Here is a 20515-nt window from a genome sequence, read left to right as displayed (position 1 = left end):
TAATGGAGTTAGATAGAGTTAATGGAGTCGTGTATTCTCAACTGTAAAAAGTGAGGGAGCTCCCTCGCTCTCCGGCAGCACTACATCACTGGCCTACTAGTAGGTCTCACTTCAGAGCAGTGAGGGTCTGTCTGTTTATTTCAAAGGATCTTTGACCTTCAGAAGTTATTACACTCAAGGGTGTGTCTGTGACCTTCACACCTAACTACAGTATGATACTAGGGTATAACTACCAATATTATTTGGTTACTATTACACTATTCTCTATTTACACTAGGGTATTATGCTATGCTGACTCAGGTTTTTGTGTAGGGCAGTGGATCCAGGGCTGTGTGTGTGTCTGTCTGTCTGTCTGTCTGTCTGTCTGTCTGTCTGTCTGTCTGTCTGTCTGTCTGTCTGTCTGTCTGTCTGTCTGTCTGTCTGTCTGTCTGTCTGTCTGTCTGTCTGTCTGTCTGTCTGTCTGTCTGTCTGTCTGTCTGTCTGTCTGTCTGTCTGTCTTTGTCTCTTGTATTGGTCTTTAAGTGAATAATGGGGATGGTGTCATGGGAAGGTGGGTAGGGGAGGGTACTGGGAACAGGCGGGCAGGAGGGGGTTTTCTTCTTGTGCTCTCTCTACCCTTGCAGCGGAGTGTCCCCACCTTTTCCTTTGGTCTCAGGCTCTGGGCACAGGTAACAATCCATAAGGATATTATCACAGGTCATGGTGAGAAGTAGAGGCCTCGCCTGCCTCCTCATGGCCCCGCTAGTGTGTGTGTGCGAGTGTGAGTGTGTGTGTTTGTTTTCCTGGAGGCACTCACCTGCACCTGTCATATGTCCTCCAATCCCGTTGTGTCTTGCTGTTGATGTGGCTGCCTTTTTGCTGCCCTCTGTGACCCCCTGCCAAGCCCCCATGCTGCACGCCTACCCTCCTTTCACTCCCTCCATCCCAGGTGCTTGCTGTCTCTCCAGCCGTTGCCGTGCCAACAGAGCAGCCCATATTCTTTAGCTGGTGATCTGGGAAGGGAAGCAGCATGGGTTGGTCCAGGCTCCATCAGCCACCTCTGGCAGCTGCATGCCATTACAAGTTGACTGACATGACCCTCACTGTGCCCACACACAACCATGCCACATGTTAGCATCACGTTAGCCCCACGTTAGCCTCATCAGTTAGCCTTAACAGTAACATATGGAAGAAGAGAGAAGATGACCTTACTTAACTCTATGTAGTTAGAGTGCTTTGTATGGAGTCCCTCCTGTTAGCCTATTCGTAGTCATATGTTTTGATGGAAGGAAGTTGATTGAATCAGACTGAGACAGTCATTCCCTGTGGGTGGGACACGAGTCTCTAGACATCGACAGCAGGCTTTGGGTTAGATCTAACCTTTAATGAATCAGCATACAGGGAGATCATAGACTAAGGAAGGAAAGAGAAATGGAAAAGATAGATTAGGACTGAGGGCGTAAAGAGGAAGGACAGCAGGAGATGTTGGATCTGAGAAGATTGTCGTGATTCAGTAAAGATAAGATAAACGGAAGACGAGGCAAGATGTATCAGTTGTTGAGATGTTTGGCACTTTGACCTCTCCACCTTCCATCATCTTATGTCTCCCCTCAGTCAACCCCCTCCCCTGCAGTCTACGGTGTGAATCCTCCTGACAGCTTTCCCCTCCAATCACAGCTATGCCAATCAAGAGATCCCCCTGGAACCAGGCTCATCCACATGACCTGTTTTGCTTACACTTACCTGTCTGTCTGTATGTCTGTCAACATTCATTGTATGTGTCTTTCTCTGTCTGATGCCCCACTCCTTACTCTATACGTGCTCCATTATCTGCCTGTGTCCCTGTCTGTGACTGGGTGTCAACCCGTGTCTGTCTCGTTCTGTCTCTTTGTCTGTCTGATCTGGATAACTCAGTCTTATCCTCGCCAAGTGGATAAACTCTGTTATTTATTTGTTGCTCATTCAACTTCACTGATCACCTACACCTAGGGTTCAGTGATCCATTTGTTTGCTCTATAAGGCACTAAATGGATGTTAGGCAGGAAGGGGAATGACTAAAGAAATGGGGGTAAGTGGTGTACGTAGAGTTGCAAAATTCTGGTAACCTTTCCAGAATTACAAAGTTTTCCAGATATCCTGGTTAAAAGATACCAGATTTCCTGCTTATTCCCTCTTTATTACAGGAATCTTCCAACAGGGATTTCTAGAAAACCGGAGAATTATGGAAAAGTAACAAGAGTTTTGCAACTCTACCTACACCACTTACCCCCATTCCTTTAGTCATTCTCCTTCCTGTCTAACATCCATTTAGTGCCTTATAGCGAAAACAAATGGATCACTGGACAGACAGACAGACAGACAGACAGACAGACAGACAGACAGACAGACAGACAGACAGACAGACAGACAGACAGACAGACAGACAGACAGACAGACAGACAGACAGACAGACAGACAGACAGACAGACAGACAGACAGACAGACAGACAGACAGACAGACATGATATGGGACGTAGTCATCCCTAGATTCTCAGATACAGGCAGCAAAAACTAGCTGAGAGATTGTTTTGTATGTGCATGTTGTTGCTTGCGCTATGCTAAACTGTAGTATAATTGCACAGTGAAACTCTGCATGCCTCTGTTGTACTGTATATACGTAAGTGACATCCAGCCAACCCGCCAGTGTTCATGGAAGGACACAGTGCACTAGAGTTACAGTCTCACAGAGAGAGCCCGACCAGTCAGAGACATGTCTGCGGTCCTACAACAGTGACTGACCCCTCAAACGACCAGGAACACAGACATCTGTAGCCTCAATCACAGAATTACAGATACTTCAGGAACCACAATTACCATCCTCCCTCCTCCTTGATAACCCATATGGCTAACATGCCCACATGCATCCTCTAACATCCCTCTGGATTGGGATTAACCTCACTCAGCCAAACGATTAGTTCCTTGTATCTATTTGGCGGTTAACATGTTGTGTGTGTGTTATGTTTATACCCTCCCACATTACATCTTATCCCCCCTTTTCTCTTTTTCTCTCGCTCGCCTACTTCTTTTTCCTGTCAGCCTTTCTGATGTACTGCCTCCAGCCATCCCCCTCCCTCTCTGACTCGTCCTCTTATTTTGCATGCCCATGTCAAGTCTGTTTCTCGTCTCTATTCTTTAGTCCTTATTGTGCTCTCTTACGAAAAGTTAGTCTTGTTTTTTTTGTTTCCAGGCCTCTTATCCTCTCCTATCTCCTCTATTTCTCTTCCAGCTTCAACTGAACTATGTTGTGGTGTCTGTCTCTGTCTCACGTTCATTGAGTCAGTAACCTCACTTTGTTCATTCTGTTAATCCTCCTAGTCTTAGCAAAGACAAATCCCCCCCTTTTCTCTGCAGAGATGAATCTTCAAATCTACTTCTTCTTCTGCACTCATCTTTCCCACAGCACCCATTCCTAATCCCACTTCCTCTCCCTCCATTTCTACAGTGCACCTGCACTCTGTTTTTCCTCTTTCTTCCTCTTGTCATTTTCCAGTGTGTAACCTGTAATTAGTGTTGTCTGTCTGTGTCTTGACTTGTGTCACCTGCTATAGCTCAGCATGTCTTCTGCTCACCAGACTGTTACAACATATTGGCTAGGAACACTTTGTCTCCAACACCCAGTCCTCCCCCACCCTGTCCTTCCTCCAACACCCAGTCCTCCCCCACCCTGTCCTTCCTCCAACACCTAGTCCTCCCCCACCCTGTCCTTCCTCCAACACCCAGTCCTCCCCCACCCTGTCCTTCCTCCAACACCCAGTCCTCCCCCACCCTGTCCTTCCTCCAACACCCAGTCCTCCCCCACCCTGTCCTTCCTCCAACACCCAGTCCTCCCCCACCCTGTCCTTCCTCCAACACCCAGTCCTCCCCCACCCTGTCCTTCCTCCAACAGCCAGTCCTCCCCCACACTGTCCTTCCTCCAATACCCAGTCCTCCCCCACCCTGTCCTTCCTCCAACACCCAGTCCTCCCCCACCCTGTCCTTCCTCCAACACCCAGTCCTCCCCCACCCTGTCCTTCCTCCAACACCCAGTCCTCCCCCACCCTGTCCTTCCTCCAACACCCAGTCCTCCCCCACCCTGTCCTTCCTCCAACACCCAGTCCTCCCCCACCCTGTCCTTCCTCCAACACCCAGTCCTCCCCCACCCTGTCCTTCCTCCAACACCCAGTCCTCCCCCACACTGTCCTTCCTCCAACACCCAGTCCTCCCCCACCCTGTTCTTCCTCCAACACCCAGTCCTCCCCCACCCTGTCCTTCCTCCAACACCCAGTCCTCCCCCACCCTGTCCTTCCTCCAACACCCAGTCCTCCCCCACCCTGTCCTTCCTCCAACACCCAGTCCTCCCCCACCCTGTTCTTCCTCCAACACCCAGTCCTCCCCCACCCCGTCCTTCCTCTTTTACTCTTTTGTTCATTAATTGTGTCGATTTTTGTGGCTGTTTCGCAAATATCACACTGCTACATGATTGTAGTGACTATGGTTTGGAACTAAGTATGCATGTATGTGTGTGAAGGTGTGAGTGAGAGTGTAAGTCACTAACATTCCCGTGTTACTCCCAAGTCTGGGGACATTATCAGTTACATTCAGATCTGGACTCTGTATAGTTCAGCCCTGACACAAGACCTTGCAGCCTCACCTGTGGTGGGAAGCCATTTGATGAGCTGCAGGTTGCAGCACAGACCTGAGGCTGGCTCTTTGTCTTCAGAAGCAGGATTCTCCTAGTGCTCCGTCGGCGTCTCTCTCAGTGTCCGTCCTGACTGTGTCTCCCCCCCCCCCCCCAGCAGGAGCCTGGGTAAACCTGGGAGCCAGACCCCAGATGAGGCAGGCCGCCTCGGGAACTCCTCTGTCACAGACCTGACCAACTCTGTCACCACCAGCGACATTCACATGGTGAGAAAACCTGCTTCCTTCCCCCCTGTCTGTGTTAATGATTGTTCATCTGTACTCCTCTCTGCGTGTCTATGGGTTTGTCCACATCCACCCACTTGTGGCAGCATTTAGATGTCTTAAATGACAAAACATGCTAATTACATGACATTTCCCAACCCTGCTTGGCCATCACAAAGGAGAAACTCAGTAGAATATGCTTTATTCAGCAAAAGCTGGCAATTACGCTGCGAACACAGTGCTGTGAGTGCTGGGTTTGACAGGGCGCGGGTGGGGGATGGGCCTGGGTTATTATGTGGGTTGCACGTCTGCGTTATGGAGGTCCCGATGATGCTTAATGATGATGCTTTCACTTTGAGGGGGAGCCAACAGGGCCTGTCAGTTGGATCAGACCTGCAGTTGGCCACGGTCTCTTTCCATCTCTGGTCTCTCACAATGTGAGTCGAAGACTTTCACTAGGCCTAGTTAATATCTATAACTTTTTTTCATCACTGAGGCACAGTTTCTTTTTTTTGGGGGGGGTCATTGTGATACTACCTATGCAGGATTTTAGAAGTTTTATATGCGTTTATAGAAGTGAGTTAGTTTGAATAATCCCGGTACCCAGAATCAATTATTGCGTGTGCTGGCCAGCTACATCAGTCAGTCTGTCACAATGGATCTTTTTTACATTTATTTTTATTTCACCTTTATTTAACCAGGGAGGCCAGTTGAGAACAAGTTCTCATTTACAACTGCGACCTGGCCAAGATAAAGCAAAGCAGTGTGACAAAAACAACAACACAGTTACACATGGGATAAACAAACATACAGTCAATAACACAATAGAAAAGTCTATGTACAGTATGTGCAAATGTAGTAAGATTAGGGAGGTAATGCAATAAATAGGCCAAAATCATTTAAATTTAGCATTAACACTGGAGTGATAGATGTGCAGATGATGATGTGCAAGTAGAGATACTGGGGTGCAAAAGAGCAACAAAAAAATAAATAATAATAAATAACAATATGGGGATGAGGTTGTTGGGTGTGCTATTTACAGGTACAGTGATCGTTAAGCTGCTCTGACAGCTAATGCTTAAAGTTAGAGAGGGAGATTTAGTGCTTTAGTGATTTTTGCAATTCGTTCCAGTAGAGAACTGGAAGGAATTGCGGCCAAAGGAGGTGTTGGCTTTGGGGATGACCAGTGAAATATACCTGCTGGAGCGCGTGCTATGTGTGGGTGTTGCTATGGTGACCAGTGAGCTGAGATAAGGCAGGGCTTTACCTAGCAAAGACTTATAGATGACCTGGAGCCAGTGGGTCTGGAGACAAATATGTAGCGAGGGCCAGCCAACGAGAGCATATAGGTCGCAGTGGTGGGTAGTATATGGGGCTTTGGTGACAAAACGGATGGCACTGTGATAGACTTCATCCAATTTGCTGAAAAGAGTGTTAGAGGCTATTTTGTAAATGACATCGCCGAAGTCAAGCATCGGTAGGATAGTCAGTTTTACGAGGGTATGTTTGGCAGCATGAGTGAAGGAGGCTTTGTTGCGAAGTAGGAAGCAGATTCTAGATTTAATTTTGGGTTAGAGATGCTTAATGTGAGTCTGGAAGGAGAGTTTACAGTCTATACAGACACCTAAGTACTGTATTTGTAGTTGTCCACATATTCTAAGTCCGAACCGTCCAGAGTGGAGGTTCGATTAACCTCTCTGGTACACGCTAGCGTCCCACCTCCACAACAGCCAGTGAAATTGCAGGGCGCCAAATTCAAAACAACAGAAATCCCATAATTACAATTCCTCAAACATACAAGTATTGTACACCATTTTAAAGATAAACTTCTTGTAAATCCAACCACAGTGTCCGATTTCAAAAAGGCTTTACTGCGAAAGCACACCATGCGATTATGTTTGGTCAGCACCTAGTCACAGAAAACCATACAGCCATTTTCCATTAAAAGTTTTTTTTAAGTACAATAAAAGTTAGTAGAAACATGCCAAACGATGTTTAAAATCAATCCTCCGGTTGTTTTTGTCATAAATAATCAATAATATTTCAACCGGACCAAAGCTTCGTCAACAGAAAAAGAGAAACAAGAAAGGCGTGTTCCCGATCAGGCGCATGGCTGATGTCTGGAAATTTCCACTGGCCACTGATTGAAAGTGCTGTATCTCCCTCATTTTTCAGAGTAAAAGCCTGAAACAATGTCTAAAGACTGGCCACATGTAGAAGAAGCCATAGAGTTCGTGAACTGGATCCTAAGTTTTTGTATGGTGGATAGGCTTTCAATGGAAAAACAGCCTTTCAAAATAATAGTACTTCCTGGTTGGATTTTCCTCTGATTTTTGCCTGCCATATCAGTTCTGTTATACTCACAGACATCATTTTAACAGTTTTGGAAACTTTAGAGTGTTCTCTTTTTTTCTTCTTTTTTTGTTGTTGAATTTTTACCCCTTTTTCTCCCCAATTTCGTGGTAGCTACTATCTTGTCTCATCGCTACAACTCCCGTACGGGCTCGGGAGAGACGAAGGTTGAAAGTCATGCGTCCTCCGATACACAACCCAACCAAGCCGCACTGCTTCTTAACACAGTGCGCACACTGCGCCCAGCCCGCCACAGGAGTCGCTGGTGCCCGATGAGACAAGGACCGACCAAGCCCTCCCTAACCCGGGCGACGTTAGGCCAATTGTGCGTCGCCCCACGGACCTCCCGGTCGCGGCCGGTTATGACAGAGCCTTTAACCACTGCTCCACCCGGGAGGCCTACTTTAGAGTGTTTTCTATCCAAATATGCACATCCTATCTTCTGGGCCTGAGTGGCAGGCAGTTTAATATTGGCGCGCTTTTCATCCAAAATTCCGAATGCTGCCCCTTACACTAGGGAAGTTAATCGGCATGTCTGATTAATTAGGGCCGATTTCAAATTTACATAACAATCGGTAATCGGCCTTTTTGGATGCCAATTATGGCCGATTACATTGCAATCCACGAGGAGACTGCGTGGCAGGCTGACCACCTGTTACGCAAGTGAAGCAAGGAGCCAAAGTAAGTTGTTAGCTAAAACTTATCTTATAAAAAAAAAATCAATCTTCACATAATAACTAGTTAACTGCACATGGTTGATGATATTACTAGGTTTACTAGCTTGTTCTGCATTGAATATAATCAATGCGGTGCCTGTTAATTTGTCATCGAATCACAGCCTACTTCAACTTGATGATTTAACAAAAGCGCATTAGTGAAAAAAGCACAATTGTTGCAATAATGTACCTAACTATAAACATCAATGCCTTTCTTAAAATAAATACACAAGTATACATTTTTAAACCTGCATATGTAATAAAAAATAAATTAATATTAGCAGGCAATATTAACTAGGGATATTGTGTCACTTCTCTTGCGTTCAGTGCAAGCTGAGTCGGGGTATATGCAGCAGTTTGGGCCGCCTGTCTCGTTGCAAACTGTTGAAAGGCCATTTATTCCTAACAAAGACCATAATTAATTTGCCAGAATTGTACGTAATTATGACATAACATTGAAGGTTGTGCAATGTAACTGTAATATTTAGACTTAGGGTTGCCACAATACGGTTCCGTATTTCACTGAAAGAATAAATGTTTCGTTTTCTAAATGAGTGTTTAAGGATTTGACCATATTAATGACCAAAGGCTCTTATTTCTGTGTGTTTATTATATTATAATTAAGTATATGATTTTATATTTGATAGAGCAGTCTGACTGAGAGGTGGTAGGCAGCAGCAGGCTTGTAAGCATTCATTCAAATGGCAGCTCTCAGCAATGCTGGGATGCACAGCGCTGTTTATGACTTCAAGCCTATCAACTCCCGAGATTAGGCTGGCAATACTAAAGTGCCGATAAGAACATCCAATAGTCAAAGGTATATGAAATACAAATGGTATAGAGAGAAATAGTCCTATAATTCCAATAATAACTACAACCTAAAACCTCTTAACTGGGAATACTGAAGACTCATGTTAAAAGGAACCACCAGCTTTCATATGTTCTCATGTTCTCATGTTCTGAGCAAGGAACTTAAACGTTAGCTTTTTTACATGGCACATATTGCACTTTTACTTTCTCTCCAAACACTGTGTTTTTGCATTATTCAAACCAAATTGAACATGTTTCATTATTTATTTGAGACTAAATTAATTTTATTTAAGTATTATATTTCAAGTTCAAATAAGTGTTCATTGTTCATTCAGTATTGTTGTAATTGTCATTTATTACAAATATATATACAAATCGGCCGATTAATTAGTATCGGCTTTCTTCGGTCCTCTAATCATAGTTATCGGCGTTGAAAACTCATAATCGGTCGACCTCTAGTCCAGATTAGTGATGCTAGTTGGGCGGGAGGGTGCGGGCAGCAATCGGTTGAAGGGCATGCATTTAGCTTTACTAGCATTTAAAAGCAGTTGGAGGTCACGGAAGTAGTGTTGTATGGCATTGAAGCTCCAAAGAAGGGCCAGATGTATACAGAATGGTGTCGTCTGCGTAGAGGTGGATCAGAGAATCACCAGCAGCAAGGGTGACATCATTGATATATACAGAGAAGAGAGTCTGCCCGAGAATTGAACCCTGTGGCACCACCATAGAGACTGCCAGAGGTCCGGACAACAGGCCCTCCGATTTAACACACTGAACTCTATCTGAGAAGTAGTTGGCAAACCAGGCAAGGCAGTCATTTGAGAAGCCAAGGCTATTGAGTCTGCCGATAAGAATGCGGGGATTGATAGAGTCGAAAGCCTTGGCCAGGTCGATGAAGACGGCTGCACAGTACTGTCTATTATCTATGGAGGTTATGATATCGTTTAGGACCTTGAGCATGGCTGAGGTGATCTGTTTGTTAACTTGGCATTCAAAGATTTTAGAAAGGCAGGGCAGGATGGATATAGGTCTATAACAGTTTGGGTCTAGTGTCTCCCCCTTTGAAGAGGGGGATGACCGCGGCAGCTTTCCAATCTTTGGGGATCTCAGACGATTACGAAAGAGAGGTTGAACAGGCTAGTAATAGGGGTTGCAACAATTTTGGCGAATAATTTTAGAAAGAGAGGGTCTTTGCAGCTCTTTCAGGACATCAACTGTCTGGATTTGGGTGAAGGAGAAGCGGGGGGGGGACTTGGGCAAGTTGCTGCAGGGGGTGCAGAGCTGTTGGCCGGGGTAGGGGTAGCCAGGTGGAAAGCATTGCTAACCTTAGAAAAATGCTTATCGAAATTATTGATTATTGTATATTTATCGGTGGTGACAGTGTTTCCTAGCCTCAGTGCAGTGGGCTGCTGGGAGGAGGTGCTCTTATTCTCCATGGACTATACAGTGTCCCAAAACGTTTTGGAATTAGTGCTACAGGATGCAAATTTCTGTTTGAAAAAGCTATCCTTTGCTTTCCTAACTGACTGTGTATATTGGTTCCTGACTTACCTGAAAAGTTGCATATCGCCGGGGCTATTTGATGCTAATGCAGTACGCCAGAGGATGTTTTTGTGCTGGTTGGTGTGGTGTGTGTACATATTATGTTAATAATATGATTAACCTCGTGTTCTGACCCTCACATGGTCTGGGGGTGGAGAGATGTGTATAGTGTAGGTGGGCTCAGTATGTGGTTGTATTTTGTGGAGTTGTAGGTTCTGTATCTATGTAGGTTATGTGGGTTTCAGGCAAAGCGATTGGGCAACAAGTAAAAGAGAATAAAAAACAGATTGACCCTGAAAAATGTTGAAAACTAGGTGGGGCAAATTTCAGGAGCGCTGTCTCAAAGACGATGTGTGCATGCATGCATCCATGTAAGTATGTCTGTGTGTGCATGTGTGTCTTCATGAAAGACAGACAGACATCAGACACCAAGAGAGTGAAGGAGGAGAGATGATCAGATTTAGATCGAGGAGGCAGAGCAACAGCGAGATGTGTGGGAGAGAATACAGAATGTGAGATTAAATTCCAGGAACTGCACCTTGGGCCAAGCCTCTGGTCCCTCTCTATCAGATAGCAGCCTTTTAACTGCATTTCCTTCCCTCCCTCGGGGCCCAGCTCCAGTTAGGCAGGGGGTCTCTCTACTCACAGAATATCTCCTGCCTCTCCGCTCAAGATATGCCTTCTCCCCCATCGCTCCCTCCCTTATCGCTCAGTAAAGCCCAGACATATGACATAACATTATCTGAACGTTAGGCTAGCATGATGGCAGCATCGCACGTGAGTTCCAGTGCTGTTTGACTGCCCCCTTGTGGATGAGAAACAAAGCTCCTTGTTCACCTTGGGTGTCCATGTCCCTGAGTGTTTCATCTGTGTGTTCCATGCTGGGAAAAGGGTGGGGGTATTGGGATGAGGGTTGTTGAGTGTACAAAGGGAGAATCTCAATTGCATACTCCTCGCGTCCTCTCTCCTTTCTCCTCGCCTCCTTCTCAAAACCCATTGGATGAGAGTGCCAGAGGTCCCTCCCCTCTGACCTTCTCCAATGTGTTTTGAGAAGGAGTCAAGGAGAGAGGACGCGAGGAGTATGCAATTGCGATTCTACCATCGTATAGACTGGATAAATATTAGAGTTCTCTGCTGCTGTTCTCTCCCAGCTCTCTCCAGGCTCAGAAGAGGACACAGAAGGGCCTGTGGTTGAGAAGCTGGGCCGGATTCAGTTCAGTGTGGGCTACAGCTTCCAGGACTCCACCCTGACCGTCAAGATCCTCACGGGCCAGGAGCTCCCCGCCAAGGACTTCTCTGGCACCTCAGACCCCTTCGTCAAACTCTACCTGCTGCCTGACAAGAAGCACAAGCTGGAGACCAAGGTCAAGAGGAAGAACCTCAACCCTCGCTGGAACGAGACCTTCCTGTTTGAAGGTCAGACTGTGAAATCACCCTGCATACGAGGCTGCGTACCTAATGGCGCCCTATTCTGCACTACTTTTGTTCACAGCCCTATGGGCCCCTGTGGTGCACTACATAGGGAATATGATGCCATTTGGGACCCAATGGCAACTACTGCACATTATAAAAAACACACATCTGGTCTTAGAACTATACACATAACTAAACGTATGGCTATTGGTTATCCTGAATAAAGTCTGAAAGAGTACTCCCTAAATCTCTGTCCAGCACATATCCGCCTCTTATCTGTCTGTATATGTATCTGTCTGTTCCCCCCAGGGTTCCCCTATGAGAAGGTGATCCAGAGGACCCTCTATATGCAGGTGCTGGATTACGATCGTTTCAGCAGGAACGACCCCATCGGGGAGGTGTCCATTCCCCTTAACAAGGTGGACCTGGGCAACCAGCAGACCTACTGGAAGGAGCTGAAGCCCTGCAGCGATGGCAGCGTGAGTAAAGTACACACACAGACTAGGACAGTTGCAGAGGGACAGGGGATGAGGGGGAAGGGTAGGAGAGAGGGAACAAGGAGAAGGAGGGATGACTGGGAGACAGAAGAGGGTAGAGGAGATGGAGGGAGAGAGGGTTGGTGAGAGGGATCAAGGAGAAGGAGGGATGACTGGGAGACAGAAGAGGGTAGAGGGGATGAAGGGAGTGAGAGGGTTGGTGAGAGGGAACAAGGAGAAGGAGGGATGACTGGGAGACAGAAGGGGGTAGAGGGGATGGAGGGAGAGAGGGTTGGTGAGTGGAAACAAGGAGAAGGAGGGATGACTGGGAGACAGAAGGGGGTAGAGGAGATGGAGGGAGAGAGGATTGGTGAGAGGGAACAAGGAGGGATGACTGGGAGACAGAAGGGGGTAGAGGGGATGGAGGGAGAGAGAGGGTTGGTGAGAGGAAACAAGGAGAAGGAGGGATGACAGGGAGACAGAAGGGGGTAGAGGAGATGGAGGGAGAGAGGGAACAAGGAGAAGGAGGGATGACTGGGAGACAGAAGGGGGTAGAGGAGATGGAGGGAGAGAAAGGGTTTGTGAGAGGGAACAAGGAGAAGGAGGGATGACTGGGAGACAGAAGGGGGTAGAGGGGATGGAGGGAGAGAGGGAACAAGGAGAAGGAGGGATGACTGGGAGACAGAAGGGGGTAGAGGGGATGGAGGGAGTGAGAGGGTTGGTGAGAGGGAACAAGGAGGGATGACTGGGAGACAGAAGGGGGTAGAGGGGATGGAGGGAGTGAGAGGGTAGGTGAGTGGTGATGTCATTGTGTTTTTCAGGGGAGTCGAGGAGACCTGCTGGTGTCACTGTGCTACAACCCTCAAGCCAACACCATCACTGTGACCATCATCAAAGCCCGCAACCTCAAAGCCATGGACATTGGAGGCACCTCCGGTACAGTACATACAATACTCTGTCATCACCTGTTTCCTCTGCTACAGTCTGTCTACCTTAACATGTGTCAATGTGGTTTCAGTATCTCTCCATCCATACGGCATCCAAAATGACACCCTATTCCCTATATGGTGCACTACATTCTATGAGCCCTGGTCAAAATAAGTGTACTGTATAGGGATTAGGGTGCCATTTGGGATGAAACCTCTGTGTTTAAGTGATGTAACCTCTGTGTTTAAGTGATGTAACCTCTGTGTTTAAGTGATGCGTCTCCCCCGTCAGATCCCTATGTGAAGCTGTGGCTGATGCACAAGGACAAGCGTGTGGAGAAGAAGAAGACGGTGACAATGAAGTGCTGTCTGAACCCCGTGTTCAACGAGTCCTTCCCCTTCGACGTCCCCGCCCACGTGCTCCGAGAGACCACCATCATCATCACCGTCATGGACAAGGACAAGCTCAGTCGCAACGACGTCATCGGCAAGGTACCGCCCCCTCGTAACGCCCAGACCACCAGCCACTTACATCACCAATCCACACTGACCCCTGCTGGCACATACTGAGACACACACACACATGCACACGCACACATACATAAACTCATAACACACACACACAATGATCCTGCTCTCACACACACTAACACAATGACACATTGTAACAGTCACTGTCTCAAGATTGCTCTTACATACTGACACGGTGAGATTGATATCCATTGATTGTGTGGTTTGTTTGTGGCACAGAGGCACTATCCCATTGATTTTCTGACACACTGTAACCCTCATACAAGCTTCCTTACTATGGATCCAGTGTCTGATAGTGACCCCTCAGTAAACCAAACACGCCTCATCACAGGCGCTGGCCCTTTCACCCACAGTCTAATCACCAGCAGTAAAACACAGCTGCGGCTTGCTTGGGAGCCTCCATCTCTCTGTCTAAACATACGTCTCATTCTCACACAAATCTTTCCCCCTGTTTCCCCTGCTCTGAAAATTGCTGAGAGTAAAACAGCTGTTTCATCTTAATGACTCTCCTCAGCTCCCGATATGAATTAAGTTCAGATTAGGGTGATTGGCAAGCTTTATGGTAACAGCAGGGACACTCCAGACTTCAGAGAGTTTAGTTTACCTCTCTTTGTTTGAGTATGAGTAATATCGATCTCTGTGACGTCAGATATCCTGCTTATCCATCTCACCCCCCCCCCCCGCTCTCTTTCACTCCATCTCTCTCTCCTCCTCCCTTCCTCCCCTTCTCTTCCTCTCTTTCTTCCCACCCTTCCTCAGATCTATCTCTCATGGAAGAGTGGTCCGGCGGAGGTGAAGCACTGGAAGGACATGATGGGTAAACCTCGTAATGCCGTGCAGCAGTGGCATGCCCTCAAGGCCTGATACTGTAGGTCCAGTCACATCCACCCAGACCACCCCAGCCCCGTTGCCCTGCCCTCCCACCCTATCGTTATGCACAAGGCTGACTCGCTGCAGAACATGGGTACAAATAGCCATCCTACGCATCCAGCCTCTCCTCCTGCCTGTCCTCTGTCAGATCCCTAATGAACTTCTCCTTCCTCTACTCCCCTCTGTTTAGCCGGGTGCTTTCTGAGTCTTGTTGCTTTTAAGTCATACCTTCCTCTCAACAATTGTTTTTTCTCCTTGGTCCACCTTTACTCTGTTTTACTTTGGAGCGGTACACTCTGCCAGCCCTCGGGCCTCAGCCACCAACATAAACAGGTTCAAATAGACCATATAAGAACCCTGCGTAAGGAGCTGGTGAAGGGCCTGTCTTTCAGGAAACATTATATCTGTGACTGTGTGACAGACTGACCGACAAGGAATCCAGTTCCACCATTAATCCTGTGTCTCTCTATCATTCTCCTGTGGCAGTGAGGGGAGGCTTCTTCTCTCCCTAATCACTGCTCTCTCTGTCGTCAGAAGCGATCTGGTTGGCTGTTCATTTTTTTTTGTTGCTTCCCACGTTGACCCTTTGGTCCGTTCCCTTCTGCAAACACACAGAGAATATAACAGGAAGGATTGATAGAGAGAGAGAGGCAAACCAATGGAATAGAAGAGGGCTGGACTGTGTGGATGATAATGGAATTAGACGTGACACTGTCACTCCACCCCGTTCATCATCTCTGATCTCTTTCTCTCCCACCACTGTAGTGATTCTTCCCCGCCTGGACCCCCTTGTTGTCTGTGCGTGCTGTGGGTGATGTGCTGTAACTCCAAATGAAGTTCTAGATGAAAAAAGGGGGAAATGACTGATCATTTACACTGGTCCATGGGGGAAATGTAAAAAGACGTTCCTATTTTCTGGAGAGAAAAAAAAAGAATAATGACAGAAAAAGAGTAAAGTCATCAATGTTGTGTTTTGTTTTTAAAAAGCCTAAAGAGACCAATCAAAATGTTCTTCCAGAGACAGTAAATAGAAGCAAAAAGACAGCTATTATTCTGTCGTATTCTCTCTGTGTGTGTGTGTGCGTGCGTGCGTGCGTGTGTGTCAGCGAAAGTTAGAGTGTGAATGCGAGTGCAAGTGTGTGAAATATTGGGCTTGCACTGCTATCAAATGAATAACGACAATATTACTGATAATAATGATGACAATAATAATCATCAGTATTCTACTGGATATGTTTGAAGACTTGGAGAGGTCACAGCAGCTAAGCAGTGACAGAGAGAGAGGGGTACAGTCTGTCAGGTAGTGTCTGCTACCTGGTGTGGAACAGTAAGCAGAGGAGGAACTTGACATGAACCACCAGTCTTCATCTGAGCTGCTTTCTCTCAATTGCATCATCCACTGCAGATAACCATAAATAAATTCCCCTCTCCCAACCGAGTCAGTTTTGTTTCTAATGGAGCACTAAGCCAATTGATCTTGTCCCCATCAAGGTTGGTACCGTTACCTGTTTGTCTCTCTCAGTAATTTTGTGTAATTCTGTCTGTCTGTTGGAACGTGTGTCTGTCAGTTGGTCTGTAAGACATTTAGTCAACATCTTATTCATTAGTGTGCATGTTACAGAACACATTGTTATAAGAATATTAGTAGATAAATGTTTAGGGTCTTAGTGGAAGGCTGTTTCATTACAGACCAACCTCCCTCTGCTCTGTCCTGCTCCTGATGTTAGATAGTTGGGTGTTAGTGGGTCTTCAGGACCAGGGCTGTTTCATTACAGACCAACCCCCCTCTGCTCTGTCCTGCTCCTGATGTTAGATAGTTGGGTGTTAGTGGGTCTTCAGGACCAGGGCTGTTTCATTACAGACCAACCCCCCTCTGCTCTGTCCTGCTCCTGATGTTAGATAGTTGGGTGTTAGTGGGTCTTCAGGACCACTGCTGTTAAGGACCAAACCCCCTCTGTTCTGTCCTGCTTCAGGACCAGGCTGTTCCATTACTGGCCAGACCCCCTCTGCTCTGTGCTGCTCCTGATGTCATCCTGGTGTGACCTGTTCCAAGATTAAGTTTCTCTCTCATCACACAATGGGCTGAATGATAGCTACACGAGTAATAATATCAACTAAACCTATTTTCTGTTTTACATTTGACTGTTTATTTGTGTCTACTGAATGTGTGTGTGTGTGTGTGTGTGTGTGTGTGTGTGTGTGTGTGTGTGTGTGTGTGTGTGTGTGTGTGTGTGTGTGTGTGTGTGTGTGTGTGTGTGTGTGTGTGTGTGTGTGTGTGTGTGTGTGTGTGTGTGTGTGTGTGTGTGTGTGTGTGTGTGTGTGTGTGTGTGTGTGTGTGTGTGTGTGTGTGTGTGTTTGCAATGTGTGTGTGTTTGCAATGTGTGTGTGAGTGTGTCAACATCTGACTGTTTGTGTTTACCATGTATGTATGTGTGCTTGGTGTTCACTTTTGCCATTTTCATTTTCTTAATATGGAATCTGTTTTTTGGCTGTTTTTATTCTGTACAAAGTAATTTAGATGTTCAGTTAATTATTTATGTTGTCGCTGATCGCTAAGGAGGAGACGCTAATGATTACTGGGATGTTGGAACGTGACAAAGGGCATGTGTCTACTTTCTATTTGTTGGGGTTTTATGGGTTGGTTGGGGAGGGGGCCATAGACATTCGAGAATCTGAGTGAAGAGAGAAACAAAGAGAAGAGGGAGAGGGGAGCTCATTACATCTGACAATACCACATACAGCATATTCTATTCTAGCCCTCTTCTGTTGGGTAGAGGGACCGTTCACTCAGGCCTGTGTGCATCAGGGGCCTTGTGTTCTGGTTTATCATTTAATAGGTGGCTTACAGAACCACAACACGCTGTCCCTCCGCTCTAGGTCTGGCCAAAAACGTTTTCCCTCCGCTCTAGGTCTGGCCCAACACGTTGTCCCTAGGTCTGGCCCAACACACTGTCCCTCCCCTCTAGGTCTGTCCCAACACACTGTCCCTCCGCTCTAGGTCTGGCCCAACACACTGTCCCTCCGCTCTAGGTCTGGCCCAAAACGTTTTCCCTCCGCTCTAGGTCTGGCCCAAAACGTTTTCCCTCCGCTCTAGGTCTGGCCCAAAACGCTGTCCCTAGGTCTGGCCCAATACACTGTCCCTCCCCTCTAGGTCTGGCCCAAAACGTTTTCCCTCCGCTCTAGGTCTGGCCCAACACGTTGTCCCTAGGTCTGGCCCAACACACTGTCTCTCCCCTCTAGGTCTGGCCCAACACACTGTCCCTCCCCTCTAGGTCTGGCCCAACACGTTGTCCCTCCGCTCTAGGTCTGGCCCAACACGCTGTCCCTCCTCTCTAGGTCTGGTCCAACACGCTGTCCCTCCCCTCTAGGTCTGGCCCAACACGCTGTCCCTCCGCTCTAGGTCTGGCCCAACACACTGTCCCTCCGCTCTAGGTCTGGCCCAACACACTGTCCCTCCGCTCTAGGTCTGGCCCAACACGCTGTCCCTACGCTCTAGGTCTGGCCCAACACACTGTCCCTCCCCTCTAGGTCTGGCCCAACATGCTGTCCCTCCCCTCTACGTCTGGCCCAACACGCTGTCCCTCTGCTCTAGGTCTGGCCCAACACACTGTCCCTCCACTCTAGGTCTGGCCCAACACGCTGTCCCTCCGCTCTAGGTCTGGCCCAACACACTGTCCCTCCGCTCTAGGTCTGGCCCAACACGCTGTCCTTCCGCTCTAGGTCTGGCCCAACACACTGTCCCTCCGCTCTAGGTCTGGCCCAACACGCTGTCCCTCCGCTCCAAGTCTGGCCCAACACGCTGTCCCTCCGCTCTAGGTCTGGCCCAACACGCTGTCCCTCCGCTCTAGGTCTGGCCCAACAAGTTGTCCCTCCGCTCTAGGTCTGGCCCAACACGTTGTCCCTCCGCTCTAGGTCTGGCCCAACACGTTGTCCCTCCCCTCTAGGTCTGGCCCAACACGCTGTCCCTCCGCTCTAGGTCTGGCCCAACACGCTGTCCCTCCCCTCTAGGTCTGGCCCAACACGCTGTCCCACCCCTCTAGGTCTGGCCCAACACGCTGTCCCTCCGCTCTAGGTCTGGCCCAACACGCTGTCCCTCCCCTCTAGGTCTGGCCCAACACGCTGTCCCTCCGCTCTAGGTCTGGCCCAACACGCTGTCCCTCCGCTCTAGGTCTGGCCCGACACGCTGTCCTTCCGCTCTAGGTCTGGCCCAACACGCTGTCCCTCCGCTCTAGGTCTGGCCCAACACACTGTCCCTCCGCTCTAGGTCTGGCCCAACACACTGTCCCTCCGCTCTAGGTCTGGCCGAACACGCTGTCCCTCCGCTCTAGGTCTGGCCCAACACGCTGTCCCTCCCCTCTAGGTCTGGCCCAACACACTGTCCCTCCGCTCTAGGTCTGGACCAACACGCTGTCCCTCCGCTCTAGGTCTGGCTCAACACACTGTCCCTCCCCTCTAGGTCTGGTTCAACACGCTGTCCCTCCCCTCTAGGTCTGGCTCAACACACTGTCCCTCCCCTCTAGGTCTGGCTCAACACACTGTCCCTCCCCTCTAGGTCTGGCCCAACACGCTGTCCCTCCGCTCTAGGTCTGGCTCAACACGCTGTCCCTCCCCTCTAGGTCTGGCTCAACACACTGTCCCTCCCCTCTAGGTCTGGCCCAACACGCTGTCCCTCCCCTCTAGGTCTGGCCCAACACGCTGTCCCTCCGCTCTAGGTCTGGCCCAACACGCTGTCCCTCCGCTCTAGGTCTGGCCCAACACGCTGTCCCTCCCCTCTAGGTCTGGCCCAACACGCTGTCCCTCCCCTCTAGGTCTGGCCCAACACGCTGTCCCTCCGCTCTAGGTCTGGCTCAACACGCTGTCCCTCCCCTCTAGGTCTGGCTCAACACACTGTCCCTCCCCTCTAGGTCTGGCCCAACACGCTGTCCCTCCGCTCTAGGTCTGGCTCAACACACTGTCCCTCCCCTCTAGGTCTGGCCCAACACGCTGTCCCTCCCCTCTAGGTCTGGCCCAACACGCTGTCCCTCCCCTCTAGGTCTGGCCCAACACGCTGTCCCTCCCCTCTAGGTCTGGCCCAACACGCTGTCCCTCCCCTCTAGGTCTGGCCCAACACGCTGTCCCTCCCCTCTAGGTCTGGCCCAACACGCTGTCCCTCCGCTCTAGGTCTGGCCCAACACGCTGTCCCTCCCCTCTAGGTCTGGCCCAACACGCTGTCCCTCCCCTCTAGGTCTGGCCCAACACGCTGTCCCTCCCTCTAGGTCTGGCTCAACACACTGTCCCTCCCCTCTAGGTCTGGCTCAACACACTGTCCCTCCCCTCTAGGTCTGGCCCAACACGCTGTCCCTCCGCTCTAGGTCTGGCTCAACACGCTGTCCCTCCCCTCTAGGTCTGGCCCAACACGCGGTCCCTCCCCTCTAGGTCTGGCCCAACAGGTCTGGCCCAACACGCTGTCCCTCCCCTCTAGGTCTGGCCCAACACGCTGTCCCTCCGCTCTAGGTCTGGCCCAACACGTCCCTGTCCCTCCCTCTCTAGGTCTGGCCCAACACGCTGTCCCTCCCTCTAGGTCTGGCCCAACACGCTGTCCCTCCGCTCTAGGTCTGGCCCAACACACGCTGTCTAGGTCTCCCTCTAGGTCTGGCCCAACACACTGTCCCTCCGCTCTAGGTCTGGCCCAACACGCTGTCCCTCCGCCCAAGTCTGGCCCAACACGCTGTCCCTCCGCTCTAGGTCTGGCCCAACACGCTGTCCCTCCGCTCTAGGTCTGGCCCAACAAGTTGTCCCTCCGCTCTAGGTCTGGCCCAACACGTTGTCCCTCCGCTCTAGGTCTGGCCCAACACGTTGTCCCTCCCCTCTAGGTCTGGCCCAACACGCTGTCCCTCCGCTCTAGGTCTGGCCCAACACGCTCCCTCCCCTCTAGGTCTGGCCCAACACGCTGTCCCTCCCCTCTAGGTCTGGCCCAACACGCTGTCCCTCCGCTCTAGGT

At 49.2% G+C, this 20515-nt stretch overlaps 1 protein-coding gene across 1 annotated transcript in view; it reads left to right on the top strand.

The window, feature by feature from the left end:
• Positions 1 to 16684, top strand: part of LOC124033645 (synaptotagmin-7-like) — a 123764-nt gene extending 107080 nt beyond the window's left edge. Inside the window, exons 7-12 of the mRNA XM_046345788.1 lie at positions 4794 to 4902; positions 11471 to 11735; positions 12042 to 12211; positions 13030 to 13144; positions 13427 to 13626; positions 14425 to 16684. Coding sequence (XP_046201744.1) covers positions 4794 to 4902; positions 11471 to 11735; positions 12042 to 12211; positions 13030 to 13144; positions 13427 to 13626; positions 14425 to 14529 — 964 coding nt within the window. The 3' untranslated portion in view covers positions 14530 to 16684. The remainder of the gene's footprint in view (positions 1 to 4793; positions 4903 to 11470; positions 11736 to 12041; positions 12212 to 13029; positions 13145 to 13426; positions 13627 to 14424) is intronic.
• Positions 16685 to 20515: the final 3831 nt, after the last annotated feature.

Source organism: Oncorhynchus gorbuscha, linkage group LG04, assembly GCF_021184085.1.
Source record: "Oncorhynchus gorbuscha isolate QuinsamMale2020 ecotype Even-year linkage group LG04, OgorEven_v1.0, whole genome shotgun sequence".
Classification (NCBI taxonomy): Eukaryota; Metazoa; Chordata; class Actinopteri; order Salmoniformes; family Salmonidae; genus Oncorhynchus; species Oncorhynchus gorbuscha.
This window is presented reverse-complemented; position numbering and strand designations above follow the sequence as displayed.